Source organism: Fulmarus glacialis, unplaced genomic scaffold (assembly GCF_000690835.1).
Source record: "Fulmarus glacialis isolate BGI_N327 unplaced genomic scaffold, ASM69083v1 scaffold19060, whole genome shotgun sequence".
NCBI classification, from domain to species: Eukaryota; Metazoa; Chordata; class Aves; order Procellariiformes; family Procellariidae; genus Fulmarus; species Fulmarus glacialis.
In genome coordinates this window covers 1,632-11,427 of record NW_009188523.1, presented here as the reverse complement: position 1 = coordinate 11,427, position 9,796 = coordinate 1,632, and the positions used below count along the sequence as shown (strand labels likewise).

Below are 9,796 nucleotides of genomic sequence, written 5' to 3'. Positions count from 1 at the left end.
TTGAAACGTGATTCTGGGACTTCAGAATGGCAAAGTGGTTGCGTACAGGGGCTTGTACTGCCGTCTTTGTGCCAAAGATCCTGTCTTCCGAGTGCTACTCCTGGTGTTTTCTGGGCTGACTCTCGCTGTTCCAGAGGTCTCTGCAAAGCAGCAGCACTTCAGCCCACCACCCCGTGATAATTCATAGTGTGTAGTGTCACAGCTGAGAGCTGGTTCTGTAGCGATGGTTGGTAACAATGCATTTTTTTTTCCTTTTCTTTTAACAGCTGCCCCTTCCTTGCCAGTCACCTGACCCTGGCCATCCCCATCATTGCAGCTGTCCTCTTCTTCTTTGTCATCAGCTGCCTGCTCCAGACAAGCTTCAGAGACCCAGGTATCCTGCCCAGAGCCACTCCAAGTGAGGCCGCAGACCTGGAAAAGCGGATCGGTGAGACTTCTATTCCCTCTTCTGTGTTCGGTCCAGTGCATCCCTCTGTGCCTGTATGTGTGCCACACACAAAGGCCAGAGTATCAGAACATGAGGCTAGAAGTGTCTTACGAGTCCCGATAAGAGAGATGCAACAAGCTTCTCTAGCACAGCAGGCAGTGCTTCAGAGAGAGGATCTGCAGAGAAGCAGAGGTGGTTTTCGTTTCTGTGTAGTCCCGCCACTTTCCCAGGCAAAGCCCTGTACAGTGGGTCGGGGCTGTACTTGTTCCTGCCCGCGGGATGACACCAGAGCGGGCAGCGGTCCTGTGCAGAGCTCCGGGGAGGGAGAGCTTGCAGCATCGGTGTCCTAAACACGAATATCGCTAGGGACTGTGTACCAGCAGCTGGGGGAGCACAGAGTCCCCCTTCAGAATCACGCTGCCAGGCTCTGGAAGACCGAGTGAGAGTGCCTGGGCTGCTCCGTAACGGTGCATTAGTTAATGTGAACATTGTCCGAACTCGGAGGAATCTGACCCTGTACGTTCTTCTGCAAAATACATGTGGTGAGGACTTAGGATAATTAATTTAGGAATGAATGCTTTTTAAGATTATGATTTGCCATTGAGCCTGCTGTGCCATAAGGTTTTCTTTATGGTAATGGTTTCTAACAGTATGCTAATGTTTGTCCCCATCTAAAAACTGCTATGTCACGCTGTTTTGGTGGTGGCCAAGCAGGTGCATGCATCCAGGATCTGTGGACCTTGTTGGTGTGACCCAGAGTAACAAATGCTTTAGCAAAGCTAACGTGAGATAACTCAAATCTGCCCCACTGAAGACAGTTGCAACAGTAATTCTACATCTGACTGAAAAAATGGTTTTAAAACGTCCTCAGAATGGTTATCCATGTTTCTATTTATAAGTGCCTAAAGCAGTAATCTGGCTTCAGATGCTGCCTGATGTGCCAGCTGTTACTGTTAATATAATCCACTTATCATCCTCTTAACATGCTCACTGTTACATCTCTATTTTCAAAGACTTGATCGGAGTTGGAAAGGTGCTCTTTCAGGAGTGACTTAAATAAAGGAATAACCCCCAAAATTGCAGATGTGATAGAGGTTTTCCAGCTCACGCTTTTGCTGAGCAGAGAAACAGTCTCCAGCTGCCAGTCCCCAATGAATAACGAAGTGCCAGCACACACAGATGCGACTTGCGGTTTCCCTAAAAATCCTTGATTTCGACCTTGAGGAGGAGGAATCCTCTTGTGCTACTAACATACACACGTCAAATTTCAATGAAATCCGCCTGGAGCACTTGAGACCTGCTCGCTGTCCTCCCCCGCTGTGATGGAAATGAGTCCCTTGAGCCTGGCGGTGCCACTGGCTCCAGCTGCGGGTTGGCAAGTGGTGTGCTGGCGGCGGCGGGGGATGCTTCTGTTGAGGTTACCCTAATGTGACCGTCTCCTGATTTCTGTAACTTGGATGTGTACAGAAGAGGGGGAACCACACGTGCGTTAACAGACGAGGTTGTCTCCTTGTGTTGTGATCCGTTAGACACGCAGGGATGAGTTGGTGTTACTGGGCACGTTAACACTGCTGCTTTTACGCTCGCTATTTATAAATTGCTTTACGTTCGCAAACTGTTGGGCAGATATTGCTTCCTCTTGGCATCCCAGCAGCATTGCCATTGAACAGACAAGGGAAGGACATAAATAATGCTGTGAGGAGCTGACTGGAGTTCCTGGCTGCCCACCCTGCAACAAATCCTGTAGGTTGAGCTGCCTTTTAGCTTTTGCTTAAAATCAGGAGAGCACGTGCCAATCCCTTACCCTGCCAGGAAGCAGCTCGGGGTGATACGGGGGCTTGGGTTTCACCTGCACCAGTTTGACTGTCCCTCCTTGCCCTTGCAGACAGCATGGGTACCTCTACCTATCGCCCGCCGGCCCGCACGATGGAAGTGGTCATAAACAAGTATGTGGTGAAACTCAAGTACTGCTACACCTGCAAAATGTTCCGCCCTCCACGCACCTCTCACTGCAGTGTCTGCGACAACTGTGTCGGTAAGCCCAGAAAGTTGAAAGGTGCTGATATCTTGTGTGTGTGTGCATTGGGGGGTGGTTTATGTTCCTGGTCAGATTGCTTTTGCTTCTTGTAAAGGATTATAAAGCGAGATACTGAGTGGTCTTTCTTCTTCCCATTTAAAATGAAAGCAACACCAGTGCAGTGGCTCTGGGTGAGGGAGCAGCACGTCCAAGACTCCGTGTCTCTGCTTTCCCTGGTTCTGGGAGGACTGTACCATGAAACGCAATTAATGCCTCCACCAAGCACGAGGTTTGCTGCAGGCTTCTTGTTGTCTGTGGCCTTGCTGTTTCCAGGCTGGTTGAGCTCTTCTGTGTCCTCTCCCTGTGCCATCAGATTGTGGTGGGGCAGGAGGGAATGAACAAAGACCTGCAGAAAAGTCTCTGATGGCTCCACGCAGGCAGGCGCAGGCGTGGGGCAGCTGCAGGGGGGTGGGCAGGGAGGTTCCCAGCGCAGCCCGGCTGCACCAGAGCAACTTGAACTGGCAGCAGGGTGGCATGTGATTTAGGGACATGCCCGGAGAGTTTACTCCTCATGCGTCTGCTCCTGGTCATGCACCATGTAGGTGCGGAGGCTGTGGTTTATGCTGTCTGCTGGGGCAGCCCGAGAAGCAACCGACCCCTGAGCAGTTGCAGGACCCCAAGACTCTGGTTAAGAGAAGAAGTTTGGGAGGTGCCAAGCATTACGTGTTTGGGGATAGCCGTGGGTGGCCGTGACTCCTCCTCACGCTGGAATGGCTCACTGGAAAGCAGCTGTGGCTGGGGCAGTGTTTGGAGAGGAGCTGTCTGGAGGAGCGGGCATGCGCCTGCTTTGTGTGCGATGGGTTTTGTTTGCACTGGTGTCCCCCGCAGGACGGTTACCGCAGTCCTGTTAGCCTGAAATGCAGCCCTTTCATTAGAAGGCAGTCGGGAGTGTTTCCAGATAGATTGCACCTGCCCTGGGTTCCCAGGCAGTTTCTGTGGTTATAGAGGCGTATCTTTATAACTTTGAAAATTATTTTCTGCCCCGAAGAAGGCGGGGGAAGCTGACATGCAGAAAGGGAGCAGCGATGCTGCGAGCACGCAGTGCTCCTACATACTGGAAAAACTGCTGCACTTTCCCTGCTCTTTCAGTTTTAGTAATGGTAGATGTTACCAGTCACAAGGCTTGTATTTATGCGGGGTTTGGTGAGAGGAAAGGTTTGGCCTTTGATGATAAAAAAGGGCATGCGAGCAGGCAGCAGTGCTCCACTGAAACTTCTTGCTAACGTACTGCTGCAGAGAGGTTCTGATCTCAGGGTGGTGGGTGGAAGCTCCATTTGTAGCCCCTGGTTTTCGGAGGCTCAGCAGAGTTCACTCTGTTACGGGGTGCGAGGTGGCAGGAGTCCTCACCGTGTCCCTTTGTTTCAGAGAGGTTTGATCACCACTGCCCCTGGGTGGGCAACTGCGTGGGGAAGCGCAACTATCGCTACTTCTATGCCTTCATCCTCTCCCTCTCCTTCCTGACAGCCTTCATCTTCGCTTGCGTCGTCACCCATCTCACTCTGCGTAAGTACAGTGGGTATTAGCAGCGATGTGTTCCGTGCTCCCGGCCACAAATAACTTGGGGCAGCACTGGGTCACTGTTCCTGTTGGATAGAACGTGGGAAGGGTCTGGTTGGTTTACAGCAGGCTTTTCAGTGCAGGTGGCCTGAATAAACGGGATCTCACACTGCAGGGAATCACAGATCCATCCTGCACCTCGCTGCAGAGAGACCTTGAGAGCTGGTGACTGTGTTATCCCCTCCAGAGCAAATAAGCTGGTGGATGCGTCTTAACCTGGCAGGGAAGGTGACTTGCCCATCAGCCCCAAATCTCCTGGAGTTGTGTCTGCACACTGACATTTCTGCAAAGTTACAGACTGCAGATGTTTCTCAGGCAGCCAGGCAGATCCATATGGCCCACAGGGGGGTGGCTGCGTGCTGAGGAGTGAGGTGTTGGCTGGAGATGCAAGGCTGCCTGATAGCATGTTGTTCCTCGTCCTGTTTTGTTTCGCAGGCTCTCAGAGAGATGGATTCCTCACCACTCTGAAGACGACGCCTGCAAGATATCCTTCCGATGCCATCGGCTGCTCAGACTGTCGAGCACTGGTGCAGCAATGCTAATTGTGTAACAGAAGTGCAATGACCTCTTTGTAGGGTCACCTTCGTGTACTTTCCACAACTTAATTTATTCCCCTAGCTACCTGGTTGGGGCAGACAGGCATCTCTTCGTCTGTAGACTGATAACATCACCAAATTGGGAAGACCTTTAATTCCTTATTTAGTTCACCGCCAGGGACTAAGAGTGGGTGACAAACTCGTTTCCTGGTTTGCAAGTTTGTGTGGAAAGGGAAGTGGCTGGAACAGGCTGTGCCTGGGTGGATGCCTGCAGGATGGCACGGGGAATGGGAAGCTTGCTGGGATGTTTTCGTGGCCCAGCGTGTGTGGTCGCAGCGCAGACCTCCCAAAACAGTCCTCTGCCTCTCCTTGCAGGATGATTTTGTTCCCTGAGACTTCCTTGACTTTTGTTTCACTGTGCTGGAACTGGTGATTTGTTTTTTCTCAGTCTGGTCTATTTTGGGCCTCTCAGGTTTTCATACTTATTTAGTCGCCTCCAACCTGACGACAAACGAAGATGTAAGTACCTGGACGCTTGTCCTTCTGCAGGGCCGGTCCTGGTCCTTCCTAAGCAGAGGTGAGGCTTTCAGGGGATCCTTGGCTGCCTGCCTCAGTGCAGTATCTCGGAAGGGCATGCTACCTGCATTGCCTGCGATAATCCACTGCAAAGCAAACGGCCCGTGCCCAAGGCGTTTAGGCTGTAGTTTCAGGTAGCTGAGTGGGGGGAAAGCAGCACGCAGCAGCAGGGGACCGTGCAACACATGTTGCTTGGCAGTGTCAGGCCATGGGCGTCACGCGCTGCAATGTTAGAAAGGTCACGTGTGTGTTTTTTCCAGTCTCTATGTCGCCTTGCTTAAAATTAGGAGTTCTGAGATTAAAAAAGGAAGGCTGGCCCCAGAGATTTATTTGGGTGTTAGCCTGGGACATGGGTGATCTTAATTCAGCATCCCACATAACCACAGGTTTCCTCTGAGACCCTGGGCAAGTCCCTTTGTCTCTATCAGTTCCTCATGTCTAATAGGCAAATAATGTACAGACATCTCCTGATGAGATTTACCTCAAAGTCTGGGGTGCATGCAGACTCCAAGGGCCAAATGAGTACCCTGAGCAGGGCAGATTGTACGGAAAAGCAGGATCTGTCTGATCTTCGAAATCAAAATTCACCCTTCTGGCCAGAAGTACCTGTAATCCTTGCTGGAAGCTTCCAGCGCTGCAGAAGGCAGGTTTGCATCCCTTTTTTTGAAAACTTTTTTCCCTCCCCTTTCCTCTCCACCTTTCTATTACATTCAGAGGTGTTGGCAGAGATGTGCAAGGCCATGTAAGTGAAGCTAACGGAGGTCGCACCCCAGTTCTGAGAGCACGACTCCGAAGCGCGTGGCCCGTTGCCTCTCTGCTGCATTGTCGACGTTGCCAGCCTTATGCTGCAACTGGGGAGAGGAAGTAAAAACAAAAGCAGGAAATGTAATGGTAAATGGTTCGCTGCAGCCAGGGGCCTGAGGCCAGGTATAGCATCTGCCCACTCGTGTGTGCCTACGCTTGATGTGTGACCGGGGTTTCGAAATCACAGTCCCAGTGACAGCTGCTCAGGATGGGGACAGATGAGATTGTTTCCTCCTGTTGCAGCGCGGCCTGGGAATCCCCTTGCTCTTTGTTCAGGCTGAGGAGCCCAGGAGGGACCATGAGCTAGACCCCTTCTCTGATGAGCTTTCAGCCTAGGAGAGAACGAGGGGAGGAGGAGGAGGCTGGCGTTGAAGATGGTGACACCGACAAGTTGCCATGCAGCACGGGGAAGGCACAGCTTTGGAGCTTTCCAGCTGCAAGGTTGAACCTTGGCAGAGGCAGGAGCAGCATATTGCTGTCTCCTCTGGCTGCCTTTCTGCAGCTGTCCTGCTTGTTAAAGCAAAGAGAGGGAGGACATTTGCAGTAAGACAAGCCTTCCACCTCTTGAGCAAGGATTTGAACCGAGTCCATTATCGTGTAATTATCTGCTATCACATCTTTGCTGTCTTAATCTGCGTGTATCCTTTCCCTTTCAGATCAAAGGGTCCTGGTCAAATAAGAGGGGCTCAGAGTTTGCCAATCCCTACAGCCATAAAAGTATCCTCACAAACTGCTGTGCGGTGCTGTGTGGACCATTCCATCCCAGGTAAGAGCCTTTGACCTCCATGGCGTTGGGAATTGCATCCTGTTCTGTGAGAGGGTCTTTGGAAAGGACGGATTTATCACGATTCGGGGGAGACTGTGTCAGCACAAACACATCTGCTCCCATGATGATGGGGAAACAGTTTCCCAGTCTCTGCAGAGGAAGGCTGGAGATAAAGCTGTTGCTTCTTCTGTCTTGAACTTGATGAGTTTGGGTCACTTGTAATTGTTTCATGGAGCTTGCAGATAAGACACATCCTGCGATTCAATGAGGGGAGAGTAACGGCACCAAAGGGCTCGGCAGCAGATGGTAAATACCGGTAGTGGCTGTACTTCTTAGCACGTGTTTTTCCTCCTGTACTCTGAGGATGGAGCGTGGTGGCAAGCAGCCAGCAGAGAACCGCATAAGGCAGCGTGGAGACCCTGGGTTTTACCAACACTTAGCTTCCCTGAAATGCTTAGTAGCATCCTACCAAATGCTCTTCCCTGTGAGTTAACCAGAACCTATGTTAAAACAAGGGCAAAGGCAGGCAGTTTGCTGCAGATGTAAGGAGGCTTTGGGCCTGAAGCACGGGTACCTCCAGCAGAGGATTATTGCTGCTTTGTCACAAGAGGGTGCAATTGGGCAGAGTCAGGCTGGCGTCCCCTCCCGCTGTGCTGCAGGAGTGGAAGACCTGCACGCTGGCTTGGAGCTCTCAGCCTGTCCTAGTGCACGTGGGGATCCTTGAGACAAGTTTATTCACTGGATCCAATTTAGATTTATATGGAGGTGCTAACTCGGTGTAACACAACCGCAGGGGAAGGTGTTTGAGGCTGTGCAGCTAGAGTCAAATTGTGTTTTACACTTATATCTGGCCCTGCTCTCTGAAGTACCCCCAAGCTTTTTGTTGGATTCAGAGGTGCCAAAATGCCAGTGCTGCCATTCAGAGATGGTAAATCTGCCGATGCAGGGAGCCGAGCTGTTTGCTGGGAGGTTGTGGGGAGAATGGTGTTTTACTCCATTTCTTTCCCCATTCATGTTGTTTTCCTGTTGTAAAGACCTTTTGCCAGTTCCCATTTGGGTTTGTGGTGACCCAAAGCTTTAACTGCCTAAAGGCTGTTTGGTGGCTTATATGATAAGTCTGTGGTTTGTCTAATGGGCAGGAAGCTGTGTTATCCAGCGTGCTCCTGCCGATGCTTTGGTTACCAGTTCCCACAAGGAGAGCCCTCTCTGTAAGCTCTGGTCTTCGCGGAGTCTTCGTTTCCTTAACTCCTCTCCCCTCGCACCCTTCCCTTTCTGTTTTCCAGCTTGATAGACAGAAGAGGATTTATCCAGCCAGAAGTTGGGACCCCGTCCAGTCCTAAGAGTGAAATCCCTTCCTTTGGAGCCAAAACTGACACCAGCATGGTAGGAGGCATTCCCTAGCAGTGCTGTGATGTAGCCCAGTGCCTGCTGAGCCTGCACCTCCCTCCAGCCAGTACCTTCCTCTCTTACCATCTCCCTGGCCTCAGGCGGGACAGCCCTGTGATGCAGAGCTGCCAAAGACTCAGTCGAGCCATGTGTTGCCTTTTTTTTTTTTTTAAATTTATTTATTATTTTTTGTTTATTTGTTTCACTGTGATATGGCCTGTCTGGACTTTCGACCGATAGAGCCCAACAGCATGCAAGACCCTCAGACTCGTGCAGAAAGCAGGGGGGCCCTGCTGCACCTGGGAAGCAAATAGGTCTGGGGAGCCACCAGACCTCTGAGCCCGGAGCGTCTGCTCCAGGGGGTCGCTGTGTTTCCTGCCGGGAATAGTGAGGTGGGCCGAGGGTGGGAGGTGGGGACTGGCCAACGGTTCCCACTCCGAGCTGGGCTGTCACGCCTCGTCTTCCGGGCTGGTGGAGGCGTTAAGTTCCCTGGTATCCCTGTTACCTCCATGAACACGTCCTGCTCCCCTGTCCTGACGTGGAAGGGCTGTTCTGTCTCTTAATGGCCAGGTTCTCATCTCGGCCGCTGCCGGAGCGGCTTTTCTTTTCCAGAAGCTGCTGTGCCTTGGTAAGTTGGGGCTGTTCAGCTGGGAGGACTCTGGCTCCCAGCAGATGTGGAAGCTAGCTAGATGTCCTGGCTGCTATTGATCCTGTTTTCTGGCTGGTCACTGAGGGGGTGCTGATGAAGAACTCTTTGTGTTTTGGCCCTGCCAGTCAGTAAGACAACGTTTTGCAGCAAGGACACAAGTTAGGGTGACCCTCCTTTTAACGGGGGGGAAGAAACACGCAGCATTCTGTGGCTCTCATCGTTAGATGCTGGTTGGCAAGGCTACTGTTGTAAGATTTGGGAACCTTAGCTTGCCAGGAAAGCCTGGTTATGTCCTGTCTGTAGGAGACCAAAAGGCAACAGAAAAGTGCGTGAATTCCTGAGGGTCACACCCTTCCCTGGTGGAGTGTCACAGAGGAAGCAGTGAGCGGGTGCTGGTCTCTGATAACCTCACGTTGTGCTCTTGGTTTGGGTTTCTGGCCGGCAGACGAGAGCAGGGCTGTCCCCAGTGCCTCCGGAGCGATTCCCGTGTGCCTGGGCTCATCCGTGCGCATCGCTCTGTGCCTGCCGACGCACGGGAGAGCCGGGCTGGGCAGCCAGCTCTGCGTCACTGACACTGGAGTGTGCGTAGGGGAGAGTCGCAGACCTTGTTAGCAATACTTGAATCGTGTTATTAAAAGCTGCTGGATATTTTTGCACAATTTGTAGATTTTTTTTTTTTTTTTCCCCTGTGTAGGACGTTTTATATTCGGCGTAGGTAGTGTTGTGCATGTTAGCACCAGGGCAGAGGCTTGCAGCATTTTGCGTCAAGCTGCCTGGTTATGTTTCCGTGGGTCAGACTCATGTATTTCAACCTCAGGCAGAGGCAGCACACTTACGGGGGCAGCCCGTCCCCGCTGAATTCACCAGCGTTGTGCTTCGCACACTGTGAGTGACCGCGCCAGCCCGCACGCAGCTTCGGGGCGCGCCGGGGGACGGCAGAGGCCCGAGGTTCCCCTGGCTTTACATTTCTGGCTGAAATCTCAGTGCTTGTTTGCTGCGGCCACCACCTTCCCCTCCG

The 9,796-nt window shown here is 52.0% G+C and overlaps 1 protein-coding gene across 1 annotated transcript; it reads left to right on the top strand.

The window, feature by feature from the left end:
• Positions 1–246: 246 nt before the first annotated feature.
• ZDHHC18 (zinc finger, DHHC-type containing 18) lies at positions 247–8,326 on the top strand (the record flags this gene model as incomplete). Its single annotated transcript, XM_009579038.1, has 7 exons — positions 247–427; positions 2,313–2,462; positions 3,870–4,007; positions 4,497–4,545; positions 5,014–5,116; positions 6,634–6,743; positions 8,027–8,326. Coding segments are annotated over 7 exons (849 nt in total), but the record flags the coding sequence as incomplete, so codon positions are not given.
• Positions 8,327–9,796: the final 1,470 nt, after the last annotated feature.